The 23,925-nt window shown below is 36.6% G+C and overlaps 3 protein-coding genes across 3 annotated transcripts; 1 reads left to right on the top strand and 2 right to left on the bottom strand.

The window, feature by feature from the left end:
- The first annotated feature begins 7,851 nt into the window (after positions 1–7,851).
- Positions 7,852–10,083, top strand: LOC121741029 (laccase-11-like). The gene is made up of 6 exons (XM_042133710.1): positions 7,852–7,962; positions 8,040–8,191; positions 8,264–8,508; positions 8,608–8,736; positions 8,831–9,757; positions 9,852–10,083. Exons 1-6 carry the CDS (start codon positions 7,864–7,866, stop codon positions 9,980–9,982), a joined length of 1,683 nt encoding a protein of 560 aa, XP_041989644.1. The 5' UTR covers positions 7,852–7,863; the 3' UTR covers positions 9,983–10,083.
- A 107-nt stretch (positions 10,084–10,190) lies between these two features.
- LOC121741030 (syntaxin-112-like) lies at positions 10,191–11,660 on the bottom strand. The gene is made up of 3 exons (XM_042133711.1): positions 11,599–11,660; positions 11,392–11,477; positions 10,191–11,311 (listed from the first exon to the last, which is right to left on the bottom strand). Exon 3 carries the CDS (start codon positions 11,299–11,301, stop codon positions 10,423–10,425), a length of 879 nt encoding a protein of 292 aa, XP_041989645.1. The 5' UTR covers positions 11,302–11,311; positions 11,392–11,477; positions 11,599–11,660; the 3' UTR covers positions 10,191–10,422.
- Positions 11,661–12,955: 1,295 nt separating this feature from the next.
- Positions 12,956–17,927, bottom strand: LOC121742094 (adoMet-dependent rRNA methyltransferase spb1-like). The gene is made up of 11 exons (XM_042135129.1): positions 17,417–17,927; positions 16,675–16,722; positions 16,431–16,586; positions 16,294–16,340; positions 15,921–16,077; positions 15,759–15,820; positions 15,478–15,664; positions 15,053–15,142; positions 14,653–14,792; positions 14,438–14,558; positions 12,956–14,139 (listed from the first exon to the last, which is right to left on the bottom strand). Exons 1-11 carry the CDS (start codon positions 17,888–17,890, stop codon positions 13,183–13,185), a joined length of 2,439 nt encoding a protein of 812 aa, XP_041991063.1. The 5' UTR covers positions 17,891–17,927; the 3' UTR covers positions 12,956–13,182.
- Positions 17,928–23,925: the final 5,998 nt, after the last annotated feature.

The raw sequence follows: 23,925 nt of genomic DNA on the forward strand, positions 1-23,925 counted from the left end.
GTGGGGTGGGTGCCTTTGTGGCCGCTCGTGTATGACCCCCTCCACGCCACAGGGCAATTCTTCCATTGCCAATGCATGCAATCGACGCTGCCAAGCATCCCGGGGAATCCGTGCACTTCTTCGTGAAGGTGGAGCAGAAACTGGCAATCTGTCGTGCTTGGCTTCTGGAGAAATTCGTCGGTGAAGGCTGCCCGGACGCCTTTGCAGAAGTTCATCAAGCACATTCTCCCAGTGCTTTCTCCAATGTGGAGGTATTCGTCGAACAAATCCGTCATTTGTCCAGTACCAAGCTGACGAATTGCTGCAGTACATTTCTGCAGCGTCGTGTGGCTGGGACGGCCAACGGCGCCAAACCCTTCTTGGAAGAACTCTTCTCGGGCTGCCAATGTATTTGCGATGTGGAGAAATAGCGGTTTCCGCATGCGGAAACGGCGACGGAAGTAGGTATCTCCTCATACCGGGGTATCACAGAAGTAGTCGCGTACTAACCTTGCGGCGGCTTCCTCCCGGTTACGATAGATGTAAGTCCGGGATCGTCTTTGGGGAGGGGCGGCTTCCTCCGCCTCCCTACGTCGATCTTCTTCAAGCGATTCTTCCACTATTCGACGCATTTTCTCAAATGGATCCATGAATGGATTAAATTTGGGAGAAGAGTAAAAGAGATGATTTGAGATGAAAATTGGAGAGGAAAGAGAGCTGATTTGAGAAGAATATATGTGTGTTTGTGTGTGTGAAAGAGGGGTATTTATAGAATAAAAAAAGGAAAAAAATAAATTTATTTATTTTATTATTATTATTTTTTTATTAAATTCAAATTTTTTAAAAAATTATTTATTGCGTCAGCGTGACGAAGCCCACTTGCGGGCCGGCGAGTGGGCGTCACGCGTGGCGCCAGCGCGCGCCACGTCGAGCGGGCGCGTGCGTGGCGAGACGGCTCGCCATCAGTCTCGGTGGGACGGGCGTCTCGGCGGGATGGTGACGAGACGAGACGCTGCAACGCGTCCCGCGTCCGTCTCGTCTCGGAGGGACGAGATAAGAGACTCTTAGAGGTGTTTTCATCCCCAAAAATGGGAGTTTTTTCGGTATGATTGGAGATACCCAAAGGACACCAAAATAAAAATCTCAAATGAAATAACACAATATTTCTATAGTTTCATCTTATACAATTTTTCCCCATTTATCAAAATCATTATTTCCATGATATTCTCATAAAATTTAACATTTTATTAGCATAATAATAAAACTGTAGCATGTAAAAATCTTGGAAATTACCAAGATTTATCTATTATACCCTATTGATTTTTATAAGAAAAGTTCAAATGAAAAGTGACTCTATTGATTTATTTAGTCATGTCATACCCATATCCATTAATATTGTGTTTGGATACGCTACATCGAGTTTAATTTGATCAAATGTTAATCAATCAAAATTGTGTATTTTTAACAGTCGAAATTGATGACCTTAACAACTCCCATTTGACAAACGAAAAACTATACTAGGATTTATTTTCTTGTTGATATACATTATGGGCTGAAAAAGCATATTGGGTTTACAGAATGTAGCCCATGTAAACCGATGCCCCCTCTGCTATTTTCTCATACACCTATAGTTTAGTAGTACTACTTCATATTATAAACTGATCGAGGTTATTAAAAAGTATTCCCACCGTCCATGAAAAGTATAAACTATTTTTTTATTAGTCCGTCTCTGAAAAATATGAACTTTCTAATTTTGAAATAGTTAAACTGTTAAACAACACATTATCTATAGACATCATTTTATTTACTAACTCATAGTATTAGTGAAGAGTTGAGTTCACTCTCCACTAACACTATTTACACTATTATTTATCTTATTTATCTTATTTTATCAATTATACATTAATATTCGTGCCGAACTAAATGTTCATAGAGTACTTTTTATGAACAAAAGAAGTAAAAAATTTCTCGGTTAATATCTCAAAATTGTAATTTGTGTTCAAGAGTAAATAGCATAATCTATTAATCTTATTCTAAATAATTTTGATACTATATAGCCTAGAACAAAGATCATTTCCTTTCCCGCATTCCAAATGTTTGGACATACTATTTTCTGTGGGAGCTGGAATCACCGATACATATAATTACTTTTTCGATATATTATCTTTTAGGACGTATAGCCAAAAATCTTATATTTCCTCTTTCAATTGAAGATGAACGTACTTTCTTTTTAGTTTATCTCAATTAAGATAATTTATTAATAAAAATAGAATTACTTTTATATATAGTTTATTCCATCTATTTGGCTTTATTCTGTCAACTCAATACACAAAATCAATTTGCATAAAATCTAGTGCCGTGGCCGCCTAAGGAGATGATTATCACCTTGCACTACAAAAAAAATTGCATTTACCAAGCACCGAAGTGCTCGGAATATTCCCAAAGTGCTAGGAAAAATGGTGTTTTCCGAGCAACAATGGTGCTAGCTATTTGCTTCATCGGAATTATTTCCTAGCACATTGACCGTGCTCGGATAGTACATAATCAGTGGCGGACGCAGAAATTTTTTATTGGGAGTCCAAATTATAGTTAATACTTGTTACATTGGGAGGTCCAAATTATAGTTAATACTTTTTACATAAGTTTAGTGTCAATGATGCTAAAAATAGTTACGACGTGAACAATATAGAATTGAAAAATGGATAACAAGATATCAATAATTAGAGAATGAACAACATAAATTAAAAGTACATATTGATTGTGTAATAGTAAAAAACATTTAAGAAAAAACCTAGTATCGTCGAAATAATTTAAGAATATTTTTAAAAATATAAAGCCTAACTTTAAAATAAATTTACTTTGTATAATAATGCATATATGTATGCAAAGAATTATTATTATTCTTATTGATTTTACAATAACTTATAAAAAAGAACATAAATAGTTATGAATTAAGTAGAATAACTATACAAATGTGAAATATTAATAATGCGTAACAAGAATCGAACCTGACGCCTCAAGATTGAGAGGCATAACACTCTACGACCTGTGCTACGCTATACTTTGTCAAATATTTTTGTATACTAAAGATATAGCTTAATGTCAAATGGGTGGGGGTTCCAAGGGACGCCCATGGCACTACATAAGTCCGCCACTGTACATAATTTCTTTTAAATTCCGACTACTTGGCTCATTTGCTCGGAAGGTGCTCGGAAGTTTCCTAGCACATATTGGTGCTAGGAATTTTGTGCTAGGTTAACATTGTTTTTTTTGGTAGTGTTGCTTGAGACGGAGGAACACAAAATTAATAAGTACCCATGTGGGTAGGTAGCTTAGATGGTCTTCAATAAAAATATAAATAGTACTCCCTCCGTCCCATTAAATATGAAACATTTGCTTTTCGGCATATGATTTTATGCAGTGTTGTTTTGTGAGTTAATGAAGAGAGAGTAAAGTAAAAGAGAAGAAAAAGTAGAGTGAATATTGTTTCCATTTTTAGAAACATTTCATATTTAATGGGACAGACTAAAAAGGAAAATGTTTCATTTCTACTGGGACAGAGGGAGTAATTGATAATTAATTACAAGGTCTCGCACTCCCAGGTTTGAATCTGAGTAGCAATAGTACATGGCTCTCTGTGCATCTTGAGTTCTGGAAAAGAAACATATTTTAGGATTTCTAAGGAAGAGTAAGCCAATGAAAAAGGAAATATCGAATCCCAAAATACCAACCCATGTGATCAGAAACAGTTGATTAATGGACTTATTTATACACCAAAGAAGTAAGCTCCAACACCTCATATACTCCCTTTCATTTTACTATGAGTCCAAATAAACAAAGATTCAGATGGTGACTAATATTGACAACTTTAAAAGTCTGAAGTTCAAGGAGTAAGTGTTTTTCTTCTTACTATATCTACCTTGATTAAACAAAAATCCACCTAAAAATCAGGCAAACTAACACATTATTCTAAAGTTGGATTTATGTAAGCATATATAAATCTATCTTTATAGGCCAAGTGACAGATAGTACCCCTTGAGAGAGCCTATAAAAGAGCAACAAGTTCACCCATACACATTGTACATTTGAGACTTCCTTGAGCTTAAAAATGGCATCAAGATTCATCAATTGGAGTGCTAAAGAGAACAAGGATTTTGAGAAGGCGTTGGCCGTGTTCGACCAAGATAAGCCAGACCGCTGGGCCAACGTGGCCAGGGCGGTCGGCACCCGCACGTTCGAGGAGTTCAAGGCCCATTACTTGATCCTCCTTGAGGATCTCAAACATATTGAGAGTGGCCGAGTCCCCTTTCCCAATTACCCACCAATTTCCATGGCCAGGTACATATACGTTCAAAGTAACATATTTTTTTGAATATCGCACTCAAAATGATACGTTTATAAAAATGCAAATAATATCCATATAGTTTATTATTTATTTAACACACCTAAGAAAATAGTATTAAAGTAAAATTTCGTGTCGAAAAAGAAACACGCTTTGAATGAGAGGGTGAGTAATAGGGTTTGGCTAAGGGCACTACTGTGATAGTGAGAAACCCATGAGTGCAGAATTTGAGGTTGACTTAAAGCCAAATGTACAGCTTAAGTTAGATGAAAATAGCCAAACCTTCCTAGCTCTAATTGCTAATGCATGGATGTATAATTTAATTTGGAATTTATGGAATGAAAATGATAATTAATTTTCCATGCAGGATGAAAAGCTAAAAGTCATGAGTTGATTGAGTGGGAAGGTGGTGGTGTTGCCATGTGAAACAATTAATTATAGATGGATTAATTGTTGAAAATTAGTGTATTGCAAGGTAGTGTGTGGGTGGGAAATGGGAATATCAATGTGGCATTAGCCAACTTGCATGTAGGAGTACTTATTTATGTTTCATGTTCTAGTCTATGTTATAACTTGTGACCCACTAATTCAACTTGTTGTCTTCGCTTCTACCCATTATCCTACTTTTTCTAATTAATTTTGAATTAAGTCGTCAAGCTGCAAACCCTCTATTGAGTCAAAAGGGTGTTAATTTCTTTGGGTTTTTACTTCAATAATAAAATAAGTTAATTATGATAAAAAATAATAGTATAACGGGTTTCACAAAAAAGTACTCATCTGTCCCGCCGCTACTGAGACAATTTTTTTAAACACGAAATTTAAAAAGTTGATGTTTAAAGAACCAAGTGAAGAGAAAATAAATTAAAAGAGAAAATAAAGTAAAAGAAATGTCATATCTAAAAAAAGAATACGAATAGGCTATAGTGGGATAAGGGAATAACTATTATATAACACACATATTCAATAATTGTGACAAGAAACCCAGTGAGGTTTAGTGGAAAGAAATATAGTATTACTAGATTTGATAGATACTATTGGTCCATCGTCCAAAAATAATTATAGCTAGTTACAAATATAGGCACATATTTATGTAGAAATTATTTAATTAATTGATGGCCTATTAGATTATGTGGAAGATGAGTGAATTAAGGCAACAAACGTGGGCTGACTAACAAATCCAAATCATAGTAACAAAAGCTTTTAGGTGTTGGTTAATTTCTTGAACACACCAATTCAGCATAGCCTTAGAAAATTGACAGATAAAATAACTCCATTATTGTCACTTTTTTGTTTATAAAAGAATATTTTTACGCATATAATTAATGTGTTAGTGTTATACTTAGAATTTCTTGGATGTTAATCGTAAAAAAAGTACTATTCCCCAATCAAGAATTAAGGCCCATATCTTTTCGAATGATACTAATTATTCTAAGCCCTTTGTCCAAAGATTGGACTACAACTTTCATGATATTACTCATGACCCGGCCGGTATTTGAGCCCACCCTGATAAATACACTACTTACAGAAAATAAAAGAGGATAATGAATCAAAACAAAATCAAATTATCATTAAATATATCACAATTAATATAAATAACATAATACATCAAAAACACAAATAAAAAAGAGAATAATCACGCAAAACAAAAAAAATCAAAGAGAAACAACAAAATTTAACGAAATTGGATCAAGAATTCATCATTGTTTTCTCTATAAGTACTCCATAACTAAAATAGTAGTAATAATTAATATTAATAAATTTATTTGAATGTTGTTGTTTGGATAAAATACTTTGTGCTCATCGAAATAGGCTCGCCCAGTATTTTCTGCTTAGATGTTGATAAATTATTCAATAATTTAGTGAGAGAATATTTAATGCTAATTGGACTACAAAAATTTATGGACCCATTATATGAGGGTAAATTACTGAATAATTTATATATAAATTATGTGTATAAATTATTAGGAAACTTGTTTGCATTATTCGAGGAGACAGCCTTTGATGCAGTCCAATTAGCATTAAATATTTTCTCACTAAATTTTGTTATATTAAGAAAAAAGTTGGGAGTAGACAATAAGTTATGTACCATTATACTACTAACTTATAGGAGTAATATTTAACATATGGATTAATAGAAATCCAGAATGATAGACTTGCAAGAAAGATTTAGAGATGAACTAAAAAATAATAATGTATGTATCATATGGAAAGTGGTATATCTAGTAGCGGACGGGTGACTAACGTGTAGGACTCTGTCTTAGGGACGGGGACAATACCTGAAAACGGATGCTAATACCCGAGCAAAAGGAGAAATCTGCCCGACGAGGGACTTGCATCGTATTAGCTAGTTGTATACTTGTAGATTCCAATTCCAAATCCTTGATCCCAATATAATCTTGGACGACAATTAATTTTAATTTAATTTTCTTCTAAATAATTTTAATAAATATCAAAATATTTCGATTTTAGATGGATCTATACAAAACAAAAAAGTAGTAGAAAACTTGTTTAGGAAGGTATAGATTAGACTGCTGTGAAATCGCTTTCCGTACAAAGTTCGACGAAGAGAAGCCAACCAATGAGATTGCCCAACAATTAATTTCTCCTTCTACTTCATTTTTCTAATTTTATGCATTTGATGTAATATTTAGAAGGATAAGTAGTTTAAATGATTGTAGCAAATAAATATCTATACCCGCACATAAAAAGAATGACTATGATAAAAATAAAAAAATCATGGCAAGTTGTTTTATTTCATCTTACAGGTTATAAGATGGTCAGTTTCAATTTTCAAATACCATGAGATTTTAAATGAAAATGTTGAATGTAATAACTTAGAGAAAAAAGATAGTTGAATATTTTGATAAGATATAAGAGACAAATTTCGTTCTAAATGGAATTAATTAAAAATGAAATATGAATATATTGAATGGAACATGTCGAATATAGTAATTTTTAATAGTAATTATTAAATATTCAAAATAAAGAATGAATAAATCATTAAACTATAAAGGTGCTCTCGGCTTGTTTTGAAAGTGTTGCCATTTTGCATGAGGCATCAGGCAATGAGTACCTTCTAATAAATCTTGATTTCTAAAATACTCACATAAAATCATATAAATATATAATCTATAATTATGAACATATTAGTATGTTAGGTTCCCATCATCCAAAAAGCAACCCCAAAACAATGTGAAGATTACAACTCACATCAAACAGAAGAGAAAGATGAAGGATAAAGCAAGAGCATGCTGCAAATTCAGTGCAACATTAAACTTAGTAAAAACATATCAAATACCCATTTCTTCAAGTTAAAGCAGATGAAAATAGTTGGTTTAATGTACCTCTCCATCTTCATATTTATACATACATATATACCATCAAAAAATATTGCTTAGAAGCCTCACATTTCTTCACCTAATCATCAAAACCACCTTTTCCATATAACAAACTGATGGCCTCTCACAGCTCACACCCCCTATAAAAGAAAACTACCCCAATATCAAACATTAATTTGCAAAGCAGTTTTAAGCTTAGCAGAAATGGGGAGAAGAGATCTTTTTGTGTGGAATTTTGGTGTTTTTTTCTTGTGTTTTCTTCTTGGATTTGTCCAAGCTGCAGTGAAAACATACAACTTTGATGTTAGTATAAGTACAAAATCATCATCATTTTTAATTTCTCATACCTTTTTTTAAAATTATAATTGACATTTGGTCAGGTTCAAGTGAAGAATATAAGCAGATTGTGTCATGCAAAGCCAATGGTGACAGTGAATGGGATGTATCCCGGGCCAACGATCTACGTCAGAGAAGGCGATCACCTCCGTATCAACGTTACTAACCATGCACTATATAACATGTCAATTCACTGGTGAAAATCTCAAACCTAATCTAACTCTCATCATCTTGAGCAAATCGCATGTTACTTATCTTGATTTTGTAGGCATGGATTGAAGCAGTATCGCAACGGGTGGGCAGATGGGCCGGCCTACATAACGCAGTGTCCGGTTCAGACGGGGCAAAGCTACACATACGATATGAATGTGACAGAACAGAGAGGCACATTGTGGTGGCATGCACACATATTTTGGCTAAGAGCAACTGTTTATGGCGCTATTGTGATCATGCCTAAACAAGGGGTTCCATATCCCTTCCCACAGCCCAATTCTGAGTTCAATCTAATCCTAGGTTCATTTATGCTACTCAAATACAAATTCTTGAATCAATTAGATCATCTTGATTATTAGTAAAAAGTGCTAAAAAAAGTTTATTTTTGTTGGGATGCAGGGGAGTGGTGGAATGATGATGTTGAAGAGGTTGTGAAGCAAGGAAGGAAACTAGGGTTGCCTCCTCAGATGTCTGATGCTCACACAATCAATGGGAAGCCAGGGCCACTCTTCCCTTGTTCGGAGAAGCGTAGGTTCTTCGACACATTTGTATATTTTTCAAAGAGGTGAAGGTGTTGTGAATTGTGATGACAATCTTTTGTTTTTTGATTCTTGAACTGCAGATACTTATGCCATAGAATTCGAGCAAGGGAAGACGTACCTTCTCCGTATCATCAACGCTGCTCTCAACGACGAGCTTTTCTTTGCCATATCCGGGCACAGCATGACAGTGGTTGAGATTGATGCAGTGTACACAAAGCCCTTCTCAACTGAGTCAATCTTGATCGCGCCTGGCCAGACCACGAACGTGCTTGTTCGAGCAAACCAAGCTGCGGGCAGATATTTCATGGCTGCACGGGCTTTCATGGATGCCGGGCTTCCAATCGACAATAGGACTGCCATAGCCATACTGCAATACAAAGGCATTCCAAACACAGTTATTCCATCCCTACCTCAGTTACCCGCTTTAAACGACAGCTCCTCTGCCCTCACCTACAATGCCAAACTAAAAAGCCTAAACTCGCCTAGTTTCCCTTGTAACGTGCCACTGAAGGTCGACCGCCATCTCTTCTACACGATAGGGTTGGGAGTCAACCCGTGCCCAACATGCCTGAACGGGACGCAACTCACAGCATCGTTGAACAACATCACTTTCGTGATGCCTCAAGTTGGGCTGCTGCAAGCTCATTTCTCGTCCCTCAAGGGGGTTTTCACTACAGACTTCCCCGACCGCCCCCCAACGCCCTTCAACTACACCGGTGCAACATTCACGAACCTCCAAACGACACTGAGCAAACTACCAAGAGTCAGCAAGTTAGCATTCAACTCGACAGTGGAGCTAGTGTTGCAAGACACTAACCTCCTCTCTGTGGAGTCCCATCCATTCCATCTCCACGGTTACAATTTCTTCGTCGTTGGAACCGGGATCGGGAACTTCGACCCTAAGAAAGACCCTACCAAGTACAACCTTGTTGACCCTCCAGAGAGAAACACAGTCGGTGTCCCAACTGGTGGATGGACTGCCATAAGGTTTAGAGCTGACAATCCAGGTGACTTACATATTACTACTTCCAAACATATTTCACTAATGTTAAACATTTGTTTCTCAAATACTAAGAATTGTTTTTGCTGTCATTATAAAAGGTGTGTGGTTCATGCACTGTCACTTGGAGCTTCATACTGGATGGGGCTTGAAGATGGCGTTTGTAGTCGAGGATGGACCAGATATAGATCACGCAGTTCGGCCTCCACCTAAGGATCTTCCACAATGTTAATGATTTTGAGGAAAACTGTTTATTCTGAATCTTTTTCCTTGTTGCAAAATGCTTGAGGAAAGACAATAATAAAGTAGTACTACATAAAAATCTTTTCTTTATGGAGTTATGTAACCTTCATCATTTCACAGCACAAGAAAGTGAGTGTTTGCAATTGATGTCACAAAATGTACTATACTGCTCAAGATTTCTTATGGAAAAATGTCTATTTAAATTCACACTCAAAATTCTTGAAGCTATTGTATTCAACACAACACAATTCAATACAATTCCCTGCAAGATCAGTTCTTAAAAGCAAGAAAAACAAAAGGAATAATAATCCAAAATAACACAACACGTGTGAATAGATTCTCATGAAACCATGACTGATGAAAAGAAATCATCAGACAAAACTGCAATCAATCCCTAAGCCTTAACAATCTTGCCATCAGACCCTAAAATCAGAAGAAAATGGCAATGAGACAAACCAACAAAAACACCAGCACCACCACCCCAATCCAACAAGCGCAAATCCTCTTCCTCTTCATCCGGTTAGCATGATCGAGCTCCTTCGTCCCGCCCCCCACATCCTTAGCAGCCCTCACCACATTCTCCTCAATGTTGTTCAAATTTTCAGCCTGAGCATCAACCATCACAGCCATATCAAGAAACACTTGATGCAGCTCAACCAAGCTCTTCTGCAAGTCCGTCACCACTGCGTGCCTCTGCTGATTCTCCTCAAACAACTCCCCCTTCCCATCAGCCACAACCCCTCCATCCAATATCATCTTCTCAAACATCTCATCACTCAGTTCCTTTCCCGTCGCGCTGCAATACCTCGCCTTAGCCCCTTCTTTATGCTCCTGCAGGATCCTCTCCCTCAAACACTGAAAGTCATTCATCATCTCCTTCAATTTGACCCTCAATCCGTGTGTTACGCCGGTTCTAGTGCGATCCACGTGGCTCCCCTCTCTGTAATCCGCGGAGATGCTCCGATTAGCCATGTTGGACTTGTCGAGGGATTCCAGCCGGGACTTGATAATCTTGGCTTTTCTGAGGACTGTCACCATGTCGGAGTTGATCTGATCCCTCAATCCCCGGAGAATTTTCGAGCTTTGTGCGGATTTGGTCTCTTCGTTGAGGTGTTGGAGATGGAGGAGGAGGTTGGTGATTTCCTCCATCTCGGCCTTGACTGCGCCTACTTCTTCGAAGAATTTGGAGAGGTTTAGTTCGTGTGAAGGGTCGAGTTGCCCCATTTCCACATCCGATTCCAGATCCTTCATCGCTTGTTTCTTCAGATCGACATAACTTAGAAACGACTTCGTCATTAGGTCATTCATCTTCCCGCTTCTGCGCAAAATGTTGACACAATTATTGAAACGAATTCATGAGAAACGGAAATTGAGTACATATGTGTGAATTAATCTTACCACAGAGATGAAACTGGACAAGAAAAGATTATTGATTCGACGCTAGAAGTTTTTTGATTGAACCCTTGATATCTTCAATAAGCAACCTGCAACGAAGAAATTCGCCAATTACATCCAGATAAAGAGGTAGAGTGAACAATCTTGATGCGAAAACAGATACGAAAAAAGAAGGTTTCTGCATAAGTAATCAAGAAACGAAGATCGAACCTTTTCGAAGAAATGGAATTGATATCTGAGAAGAGAGCGTTCAAAGACAAGGGCAGTGCGATCCGTTGGAATTTTCCAAATTTAAATGCGGGAAGAAAATTAAATATGAGTAGCCGTTACGATTCTGTGTAAAGTCTTTTTTACCCCTAGGATGTGGCAATAATACCTGGTTAATTATTAGTAAATAACATTATTGTTTCAAATATAATTGTGATAAAAGCAATTCAACTCGCAAAGTGTGGATTCTGCTCAATCTCATGAGATTTGAAAATCGTAGAAAATTTCTATTTTCCTCAACGAAGTATTAAATGTGGACAGAACAACATCTTTGATGATGCCAAAAAATTATGTTTGACTGATAAAAACAATTCATAAAGAAAGAAAAATATATATATTTAGCTAATCAAACAATACTCTTAATTTGAGTACACAAACTTCTTGATTTAATATTAGTATACATTTTTCAAAACTGTGACTAGAGTAATTTAAATACTAGTTATTACCCTAATACTAGGGGTGTTCTGTTTATAAGATTGTATCCGAGATTAAATTTGTAATGTGTTTGGTTCATGAGATTCAAGCTCACAACTCAATCCTAGATGGATAATCAGGGATAATTAGTCTTAGCTAGCACCCTATGACTAAAATAATCTCACAACTCAATCATAGATTATATCTTGGTATTATTTTATCTTAACAACATTAAATTTGTAATGTGTTTGGTTCATGAGATTCAGGCTCACAACTCAATCCTAGATTGATAATCATGGGATAATTAGTCTTAGCTAACACCCTATGACTAAAATAATCTCACACCTCAATCCTAGATTATATTTTAATATTATTTTATCTTAGCAACCGAACACCACCTAAAATGATAAGCACAAATATCAAAGTCCAAAATATTACACAATGATTTTTGATGTCTATAATTTTCGAGTGTACGCATAACGTTAACACTTAAACTGTGGGATATTGACATCTAATATCATGAAACTTTCAAAAAGTTGAGTTTTTCCCACGAACTTTAAAATTGGCAAATAATATCACGAACTTTACCTCGGGTTTGTTTTTTTCCCACGAATGAAAAAATTCATGTTATTTTAATAGATTGAATGTGCTTCAAAAAAAAACTATCTTCAAAGATTAAAAAACTTAAAGCTCTCAAAATTATTGTTGAGAAATTATGAAAACAAATCCGTATCATAATATTATTTGTGAAAATTTTTTCATTCGTGAGAAAAAACAAACCAGGGATAAAGTTCGTAATATTATTTGTCAATTTTAAAATTCGTGGAAAAAATTCAACTTTTTGAAGTTTCGTAATATTAGATGCCAATATCCCACGTTCCTTTCATTTTTCCCATTTATAGTTCTAATTTTTCATCATATAACGAAAAACGTTACATTTTTTACAACAGCAGTAATTAAATAATTGTTCAAGTAGGCACGGACAATTAAATCATAGTACAAAATTTCAACAGAAATGGAAAAACTTTAGACAGGAATTTTAGATCCCTGCTATATCTCAATGTAGGTGAGAGCTTCAATCTTCAAACAACTCCTATCGTTTCTCTCCTTTCTCTACCTGGCTTTGGAACCCTTTGCCTTTCCCTTGCCCTTTGCCGAACCCTTCGCTGCCGAGCCTTTACCTTTCTGCTTTCCCCCCTTCTTCCTCGCATCCTTTTTCATTCGCCGATCAACGATGACCTTCCCCTTGCCACCCTTAACTTGGACTCCCTTCTTCGCTACCACGTACTCCTTCTGTGGCTTCTTCGTAGCTGTTGCCTTCTTGTAAAGCGATTCAATCATTCTCCCCTTGGAACGGTCAGAAATGTCGGCCTGGTCTGATATGGTATTAGCCTTCTTCCGAACCTTCTCCAGTTTCTTATACGCAGCACGTTTCTTACGGGCTTTGGCTTCCGCTACCTTCTTAGCAGGCCGGGCGTTGATTTCTTTGAACTGTGCTTTCATTGCAGCTATCTCTTCCTTTGTCACAGGTTTGACTGGCACACGATGCTTCTTCTCCTCGTCGAGGAACCACTTGGGCAGCCCATCATCGTGGAACATATATTTGTTGTAAGCATCATCTATCATATGTTCTCTCTGCTTCTTAGACAGCATCTTTTTAGCACAAGCCAGTATTTCGGCCTTTGTTTCAATGCTATCATCATCATCTGACTCGTCAGATGATGAATCATCGGAATCTGTAGCTGGGGCAGGCACTACTTCAAAACCATCGTCTACCTTATCCGCCTTCTTCTGACGAACAGGCTGCTCGGGAGAAGCGTTGGTTTTCTTTGCTGAAACTCTGAGGGGTTTCACTGGCAAATCAACCTGCATTTCATCTTCACTATCATCATCACCTAATTTCTCATGTTCGTCTCCATCCATGAACACATCTTGACTAAACCATTTAGCTGCTATTTCCTCTTGAGTTAGTTCATCTTCTGCGAGTGGTACCATGAGAGGATTTGCTTCGCGATCACCCATTTCATTGTCCGAGTCTTGATCCGAATGCAACACTGTATCATCATCACCCTGCATAAACAATAACAAATTACTTTGCGCAACTTAAATTTAAATTTACAGCGTCCTGTATGCCATCTCTATATCTGAAGCATACCATGTGAATCATCATGGTGAAACTTGAATTGTATCATGAACCAAAAACTAGTTGGATGTGAACAGGAGAGAAGCGAGCAAACAAACAGAAAAAAGATCCGAACTCCAGATTTTAGAAAGAAAAGGCATTTAAATAGAAAATTCACAAAATATTACTGGTCACATGGCAACAAATATTGTCAAGGCGAGCATGGGAAAGATCTAATCAACATACCTCCAGTTGCTCATCCTTGTAATCTTGCTTTGACCGCTTCCTCTGTTTAGTACTTCCATCTTTTTTAGTCAGAAACCTTTCATATGCTTCATCAAGCAAGTTCTCTACTTGTTCGTCATACCTGAATGCAGATTCAATCATTCAGTCAGATGGGGAACAAATTCACTACGGCATTTAATTCAATTGTAAAATGAAGCCACCAAAAGAGCAATTACCTCTTTCTTTCCTCCTCAGAATCCAAATCACTGTGTGAGCTTTCTTCGGCATCACCTTCGCTTTCACTTTCACTGTTTCCAACTTCACCGGCATCATCATCGAACTCATTATTATCAACAGCCACAAGATCTTTCTTCTCCTAAGTTACATAATCAGAAGGGGAAGAAAAAATCAAAATGATTTCACAATAAAAAACAGTTACACTTTTGTGGAACAAGAATGAAAATCTTGTGTACAAAACTAGCAGTCTTTTTGAACTTTCGAGTGTATTGTTCCATTTCTTTAGAGTCAATTGCAGTCCCAAGAATTTGGTAAACAGAAGATAAGATTGCAGACTTAAGATAAAGATGGCAACTGAAGGTTGAGGTATTGGTAATGGGGTGTATGTGAATGAAGTACCTTGATGGAAGATAGAGAGAACAACTCCATATCAATGTAACCATCTTCAATCGCATCCATCTGTTTCCCTAATGCTTTCCGAGCTTTGTCCTGAAAATAGAAGGATTAAAGAAAATTATATCACAGCTAAAAGACTTCCTAGGTACAATATAAAGGGTAGATAAGGATTAGAAGACTTTCAAACTAGGTAGAGAAAATGCAGTAACATGTGATGGCATAGACAAGTAAATCTGTGCTTCGCCATTTTTGTAAAAGAATGTCCATGTTAAAACCTCTTTTTAGAGTAAGGTTACTAATTTGATTTTACCTAGCAACAGATTAAGAACAGGGACTTATTCATCATATTTACAGTGGAATGATGCAAGTGCATCCTTCTGTTTTTTATATCAAGAAATATCAACAAATAAATGGAAGAGATTCAAAACCTTGGCTAGTCTTTTAGCGACAAGTTTCTTTTCCCTTTTCTTCTTCCTGTCCATGGCATTGGTTAACTCTTCCATTTCATTAAGTAGTTTCTCATCTTCATCTATCTTGCTCTCTTCTTCAACAGAAGAGGGAGCAGAAGTAGTCTTCTCGGATGGAGAAAGAGCCTTCCTCATAAGTATACGCCATCTTTGAAAGCAAGACAAATGATTCATGTGAGAGAAGTTCAGGGGAAACATAAGTAGCCCACTGAATAATCAACATTTACCATACACAATCTTACTTTAGAAGATGCTTAAAGTCTTGCTTCCCTAAAACACGTAGATCCTCACATAGAGCTTTAACCTGTCCATTATTTTACAAGACAAAGCAATAGAGCTGTCACATGACTATACAATATATCTACAGCAACAAGGTTTTTCTAATGATTAACAGTTGCACATACCTCTTCAGTTGTTTGTGTGTGATCTTTTAAAGGTAAAGAATCAGGATCATCAAAGTTTATAGAAGTGACTGAACCAAGGATTTCAAGAGGGTTGTCAGACCAAATAAACTGAGATGCAGTGCTCATCTTTCTCAAAGTTGTGTCACCATCCTCATACCTGCAGATTAGAACACATATTATAACATTTGAATACTAATCATAGGCATTAATGCACATTTATAGAAACCAAAAAACTACAGAAAATGTATTCTAATCTCCACACAAAGGCCTGGCAATGGAAACACAGTACATGTAGAGCCCTTTACTGGTGAGTTACATAACAAAGGTCCAACTGTGATTGAATAATATATTAATATGGTAAGATCAGAATTACCCATCACGGTGACGTTTTTGTTTCGTCCCTCTAAGCACATCTACAACCTGGTAACGTCAATTGCATAGGGATGAGTACCCTCAAGAGAAGTCAATGCAGAAGAGGATACAGCAAGACAGTTCAGTGAAATTTCAAACCTTTGGAGGCTCCTTTCCTCCTTGAAACAAATGCTTGAAGTCCAAAAGGCGAGGATCAATCTTAGAAGGTGCCTTGTATTTAAGTCCTATAACATAAATTTCAGCTGACGCTGATCTACTGGCTGCGGGCTTGTCTACTTCAACCTTTTCAAATAGCTGCAAAGCGCATCCCAGCTCACAAAATCACATAATGTCGTATCGTATGAGAAAACTACAATCATACTCTTATGAAGAAAATCAGTACCTGTCTAAGACAGTACAGCACTGCAGTATAGTCTTGGGACCTGAACACCTGGCATAAATAACAGAGAGAAAGAGAAGTCATGTAAGAGTGAATGTTGATCTTTTGCAGTATACTAAGCCAAGACAATGACACAAGTATAACAGCCATGTTCCAAAGATGCAATCCCAACTAAAAAAAAGTGCTGCCATTACTATAAGCAGCAATAATCAAACCACAGTCCCTGTCAACTCAACTTACATATACCAACTGTAATGGTAGCAGAATTTTAAACATAATTAACCATTAAATTATCCAGTAAATACAATACAAAAGGGCCTTATTACCACAGTTCCTTGCAACTCTGACTACAACAATCGTAATGGTGGCGGAATATTAAACACAATTAACCAATAAATTATCCAGCAAATACAAAAAAAGGACTCATTACGAGTTCCTTGCAACTCTACTATGCCAATTGTAATATAGCAGAACTTTAAAATATAGTTAACCAATAAACTATCCAGAAAATACAAAACAAAGGCCCTTATCACCACAGTTACTTGCAACTCGACGACACCAATTGTAATGGTAGCAGAATTTTAAAATATAGTTAACCAATAATTATCCAGTAAATATGAAACAAAAAGGCATCATTACCACAGTTCCTTGCAACTCAACTACACCAACTGTAATGGTAGCAGAATTTTTAAATATAATTAACCAATAAATTATTCAGCAAATACAAAACAAAAGCCCTAATTACCTTGGTGACAAAATTCCCTTTAGGAGCCAACAACTCGGTGGCGAGCTTCACCGAGTCAATAACCAGCGCATTCTGGCTCGTGGCCTCCTTCGCCCACGCGCCGCCGACGTTGGGCGAGCCATCGTGCAGCACGAGGTCAAAAGCCGAACAGGCGTTCTCCGCCATGACACGCTTGACGGCGGCTCTGCACTTGGGATCGGTGATGTCCTCCTGCAGCGAGACGGCGCCGCGCACGGGTCGAATCGGATCGAGGTCGACGCCGACGACGAGGCTGCCGACGGGAACGCGCTCGACGCAGACCTGCATCCATCCTCCGGGAGCGGCGCAGAGGTCGAGCACGGAGCGGGAGGAGTTGAGGAAACGGAATTTGGCGTCGAGCTGCACGAGCTTCCACGCTGCACGAGATCTGTAGCCGTGCTCTTTGGCAAAGTGGTAGTATTTGTCCAACCTATGCTTCCCCTTCACTTTCCCCATTGCTGATCGATGAATTTGCGAGCTCTGTCTTTTCTGTAGAGTGTTTTCGGATATTTATGATTAGGGTTTATGCAGGAATATGGGCTCTTACGAATTTGCCCTTTTCTTTTATTTTTATTTGGGTCTTCATATTTTGGTAGTATTTGTAAATTGCCCATTTGAATTTGTATGTGTTTATGCGAGATTAATTAATACGTAGTACTGTTTGAATGTATCCAGCCATGTATTTTTCTTAATAATATTCGAAGCGTATTCAATAAAATAATACACTAATATGTAGATGATTTAGAAATACTAACTTAAATATAGTCGCTTCGATTGAAAAAAAAAGTGACCATTTATCAATGGGATAATTGGGTGTAAATTCAAACATTATAATCAAGTTTTTTTTTCATAATATAATGACAACAAATACATAAACTTTAAAAATTGTTAAGATTTTCCTAAATTCGGATCCCATTTAAATAAGAATTTCATTCACTCAAATTTTAAAAAGTTTCATCAACTCATGAATGGAAAAAGGGTTGCCTTAAGAAGGTCATGGCGAGGGGCGTTATGGGGGTCGGGGCAGGCAGTGTCGAATCTAGGATATTTTATTTGAGGGTACGATAAATAATTATAACGATTCGAAGTTTCAAAATCTGATCAATCGTTTTTATTTTATTTAATTTTTCTTGCTAAATATTTATACTTGTAATTTTAATATAAAAATATGATGTAGATGTGCACTAGAAAAAAAATCGGAAAGATAAAAACTAACGAACGAAACAACATGCATTAGAAGAGAATCAAAATCTATTAAAATGTTTAAAAACTAAAATTATAAAAACTGTCCAATTTTTTGGAAAAAATAGAAAAATAAATGAACGAAACATGCATTAGAAGAGAATAAAAATCTATTAAAATATTTAAAAACTAAAATTATAAAAAAAGTGTCCAATTTTTTGAGAAAAACAGAAAAATGAATGATGTGAGTTGTGTCGGTTTTGAATCCAATTGAATATTTTAAAATAGAAAAAATAAATATATACTATGCATTAGATAGATTTCCCCTTTCAAAAGCATTTTAGAATATTTAAAAAGACAAGTAAATATATAAAAAATGCAATATTTGAAGATATAAATATGTAGGAAAATGAAGAAGGAGCTGGTGATGAGAATCGAACCCTGGTCTCCAGGGTGAGAGGCGGAGATAAATACCACTACACCACCTACGCGAAAGTTGTTTTGGAGGTACAGTTGTACCCCTTTGTTCCCACCTGGATCCGCCACTGGGGGCAGGGTGGGACTCCAAGGGGGGCATGATGAGCGACCCGGTGCCGCGCCGGAAGCCAATCTAGAATTAATTCTTTGCATGAATTTTCCATATTTAGTGATTGGAAATAATTAATTTTTCATGCATGAAAATCAGCCCTAATGAATCATTCCATATTTTTCATACATGACTTTTCTATATTTTCATATAGTATTTTTTAATTAATGAATATTTCATGCATAAATATTTTAATGTAAATAATTGTGTTAATTATGTATTTGGAATGAATAGGTGGACGCTCTAAGAGGTGGAATTATGTTGGGATTTGTATTTGACTTATGAGCACCATTATATAATTTATAAAATGAGAATTTTCGGAATATGGATTTAAATTCGATGACCTTTCGAGATAAGGGATTAAGTTCGCTTACCTTTCGAAATATAGGTCCGAGACATGCGAATTTTTCAGAATAAGGGTTTTACACATTTTTTATATTTATTCTCTTCATTTTTCTTATTATTTCCCTTCCAATAATTATAGATTTACTAAACTATCATTTAACCCATCTCTCAAAAAAAATTCATTTTACCTCCCTCCAAACTATTTGCGCTCCACTCTTAAAAGTCAATCTTCTCTCTCAAATTCTCACGTTCACGCTGCCTCCGCCTCTGCCTCCACCTTCACCCTCCACTTCGCCGCCACCTCTTCCTGACGCCTCTTCACTGTCTCTGCCTCCACCCTTCACCACCTCCGCTTCCACTCTTTGCCGCTCTTTCCAATTCCGATCTCGAGCAACCTCTCCTCAATACCATCAACGCGTAATAATCCACGTTTCCGCTCTCTCCTCCGGCTAGCCTCTGCATCAGCTGCTGGATTTTAGCCGCCAACGAGCACAATTTCCCCAGAATTTCTCTGTATTTAACCTTCTGCCGCTTCCAAGCAGGACCTAGCAATTTCCGGTCACGCAAAATCGAATTGTACAATAATTTCAAATGCTCAAGATCGTGGAGGCTATCTGGCAAGCACCTTATCGATTCGACAATGCTGCTCTAATGGCCAGCGCCTCGATGTAAGACGTGTCCAGCGCTAGGGCTCTGTTGCAATCGGCGATGGCCTCTGCGATTCATCCGGTCGATCGGAAGGCCGAGGCGCGGTGGACGTAGCACTCTGACAGGAACCCCTGCGGCGAGCCCTGACTCCCGTCAAGGATTTTCGTGAAGTGTCTAACGGCTTCGGAGTAGAGTCCTGCGTCGAGGGCGGCGATCGTGGCCGTCTTGCGGAGGATGAGGAGCTGGATGCGAGATGCTCTCGAATTCGGTCTTCGGAGGTCTCTCCGGTTGGTGAATTTCCACCTCCTCTTCCACTTCCAAACATAAATGATGAAGAGCGGCGAAGAGTGGAAGCGGAGGTGGCGAAGGGTGGACGCAAAGACGGTGAAGAGGCGGCGGCGAAGTGGAGGGTGGAGGTGGATGCGGAGGCAGCGTGCGCAAATCGTTTGGAGGGAGGTAAAATGAAATTTTTCAGAGATTGATTAAATGATAGTTTAGTAAATCTATAATTATTGGATGAGAAATAATAAGAAAGATGAAGAGAATAAATATAAAAAGGTGTAAAACCCTTATTCCGAAAAATTCGCATGTCTCGGACCCATATTTCGAAAGGTAAGCGAATTTAATCTCATATCTCAAAAGGTCAACTAATTTAAACCCATATTCTGAAATTCCTCATTATAAAACCCTTTTTATATGAAATGAAGCAATGGAATGAAATGTGATTTCTTGATTCGATGGAATGAATATGAAATATTTTTAAAAAGCAAAGAAAATATTATTTCATTTATATTTTCATTCCATTCTTTCCCTCAAATCATCACTACACCGTCATCCCAAGAAAGGCTTTAAATGTCAATATATATTTCTGTGTTACCATCCAAATGTTTCAAGTCATACAAACATGAGCGAACAACCTTTGTGCCACAAAAATGAAAATTTAGCTATGCTAAGTTTCTTGGCATAAAAAAATGATTTGAAATGTGTCAAAAGTTTTTCTTTCTTTGGGCATAATCACATATGCTCTAAGAATTGGGCTTTTTGGCCCAATGGGATGAATACTCCATATCAATAATTAAAATTAAAATTAAAATTAAAATTAAAATTAAAATTAAAATTAAAATTAAAATTAAAATATTTTAATACTATAGTATATGGATTGAATACACTGCATGAATATTGACTCAGCAAAATGAAGTATTCTCAGACAAAGCGTCTACTCTGAACAAAAAGATGATTGGGAATCTAAAAATCCACCCCACATTTAAGGTAACGTGGAGAAGCCAGATTGGCTCCTAACCGAGCGACGTGTAGGTTAAACGACCAAGCGATTGTTGCCGGACAAAACTGCCTTTATCTTAAACGGCTCGGCTCTCCTCTCCTCTCGTCCAAGCCGTTTGCAGAAACCGCTTTATTGGGTATATACGCCGCGCCGCGCCGGCCTTCCCAAACCTTTTTAAAAAAAATATATTTATACTTTAAAAAAAATAAATTTTCTTTAAAAGTAACTTCAGCCTAACCAAGTTAAGGTATTAAATGTCTAAACTGTTGGAATTTAACCGGAAGGAGGGGCTAAAATTGAAAATTGCAGAGAAAAAAATTGTAAAATAATGGCCGCCGCGCGGTTGGGGTTGGGAAGAAGATGGAAATAACATAGAAGTTGTTTAATAATAATAATAATAATAATAATAATAATAATGATAATAATAATAATAATATCTGAAAAGGCAATCCCTTGTCCCTATTGAAACGTGTTCTACTTTTCACAATATAACAAATTTAAAATCATTTCCACAAATTATACTCAACTAACGTTTTAATGGTTCTTCTTTACCACTTTAATTGGTGAGTTCTTTTTCCCCACGTTCTTTTGTCATAGTTACTGTATTACACTAGTAAAATTAATTTTGTGGTTTATTGAACTATTGAAAAGTTTTCTTGTGTAGTTTTCATAATTTTAATTTCTTATAGAAAATAAACTTACATTGTAATATTCTTATAGAAAATAAACTACGTTCAAGGAGTAAAAGTTTACATTTTTAATTAATTTAGAAATTTTTGCTTATATAGAAATGGAATATTTTTTAAAAAAAATGTGAAGGTTATTCATCTTCTATCTTCTCTATAAGTGCTAGAATTGTTGAATTAGTGGAAAATCAGTATGCAAGAAGTTGAATTGGATTTGAATTATATTTATGTTGGCACTTTATGTATTAAATATTTATACAATTTTATTATTGTTATTGGGATTTTTTTAATATATATATATTAAATATAAATAAAATTTTATATTAATATATATAATATAGTATACATTAATATTGACAATGAAAAGTTTTAATAAAGCCCTGCTAAAGTTTATTTATGCGTACACCACTGATATTAGGTAAAACACCATGTTTTATCTATAGCCTTTGAAATAAATATGATATTGGATTCGATAACTCATATGTGCGTACGATGAAGAATAATGAAACTCATGAAAGTTTAAAAGCAATCAGCACAATATTTCTATAAGTGTTTCATTTGTTATTACTCCAATTGAACCACTTTAGGAGTCCCGATTTACCATTTTTGGGTATCTTATATTACGAATCCCGGTTGAAATATTTCATAAATGGTAATAGGCTCTATACTCTACTAACTTTTTTTCCACTCACATTTTATTATAAAACTAATACAGTATATAAAAGTAAGACTCACATTTCAATATCTTTTTTCACCAACTTTCCTTTTCATTCTTAAAACTCGTGACGAACTCAAATGGACTCCTTAAGTGGGATGGAAGGAATAAAATTTTTAATCTATAATGGTTGAATAATATGAAAATGTTATGCTATTATGAATCAAATGGTCAAAGGAATTATCTCTGCTTTTGGTAGGGAGCATATTAAATTCATAGGCAAATTATCCATTCTTTAACTTTTGGTATGGAGCATATTAAATTTATAGGCAAATTGTCCATTCTTTAAGATGTGTACAAATCAACACGAGGAATAGTCACTGGATCTACCGATAGATACGCTTGATCTAAAGTCATCCACAATGGGGCGGACGATAGCGCGCTATCGTACGCCACTATGGCTCCGCGGACGACGGACGATGCGTCGTCTGCGCCCGACGCTTAGTCCGCAAACGAAGCGCGGGCGATAGGGCATCGTCCGCCCACTGTGGGAGGCGCGGACGATGCAACGTGTTTTTAATTTTTTTTTAATTTTTTAAATTCAAAATTTGTCTATTTAAACCTCGATTGTCATTCCATTTTTTATACGAACATTTCTCGCATCAGTTCTCTCATCTCTCACATCTCTCCAGATCTCACAAGCCAAAATGAACCACGACGACGACCGAAGTTCCTCGGAGGACGGTAGTCCGACCTTGACTCGAGCCTTAAATGCAGTCGTGCACGACGCAATGGCGGAATGCGTAGCCATAATTCAACGCGAAATGTATTAATTTTGTAAATGAAATGAAGGTTTTTCCCAATTTTTATAGTTATTTAAATATTCAAATAGAAGAAAATGCTTAGGGCGCCCCACTGCAGGTGGAAGAACAGGAGGATAAAATGCTGACATAGCGGTGCATAGGGCGGGTTTTAAGGCGGGCCATTATGGAGGGCCTAACAACCAAAAAATCTTTGATCTATTATAAATTATAGTAGTATTCATTTACTTGAACCTGTATGAAGTCGAAATTTAGATATCCATCTGACGATCAAAATTCATAATTG

Source organism: Salvia splendens, chromosome 7, assembly GCF_004379255.2.
Source record: "Salvia splendens isolate huo1 chromosome 7, SspV2, whole genome shotgun sequence".
Classification (NCBI taxonomy): Eukaryota; Viridiplantae; Streptophyta; class Magnoliopsida; order Lamiales; family Lamiaceae; genus Salvia; species Salvia splendens.

Excerpts from the sequence above, each read along its gene's own strand:
- LOC121741029 (XM_042133710.1), top strand. The coding sequence starts at position 7,864 with ATGGGGAGAAGAGATCTTTTTGTGTGGAATTTTGGTGTTTTTTTCTTG. Across the intron at positions 7,963-8,039 it reads TGAAAACATACAACTTTGAT|GTTCAAGTGAAGAATATAAG; the intron begins GTTAGTATAAGT and ends ACATTTGGTCAG. Across the intron at positions 8,192-8,263 it reads TATAACATGTCAATTCACTG|GCATGGATTGAAGCAGTATC; the intron begins GTGAAAATCTCA and ends TTGATTTTGTAG.
- LOC121741030 (XM_042133711.1), bottom strand. The coding sequence starts at position 11,301 with ATGAATGACCTAATGACGAAGTCGTTTCTAAGTTATGTCGATCTGAAG.
- LOC121742094 (XM_042135129.1), bottom strand. The coding sequence starts at position 17,890 with ATGGGGAAAGTGAAGGGGAAGCATAGGTTGGACAAATACTACCACTTT. Across the intron at positions 16,723-17,416 it reads AAGGGAATTTTGTCACCAAG|GTGTTCAGGTCCCAAGACTA; the intron begins GTAATTAGGGCT and ends TATTTATGCCAG. Across the intron at positions 16,587-16,674 it reads TGCTGTACTGTCTTAGACAG|CTATTTGAAAAGGTTGAAGT; the intron begins GTACTGATTTTC and ends TGCGCTTTGCAG.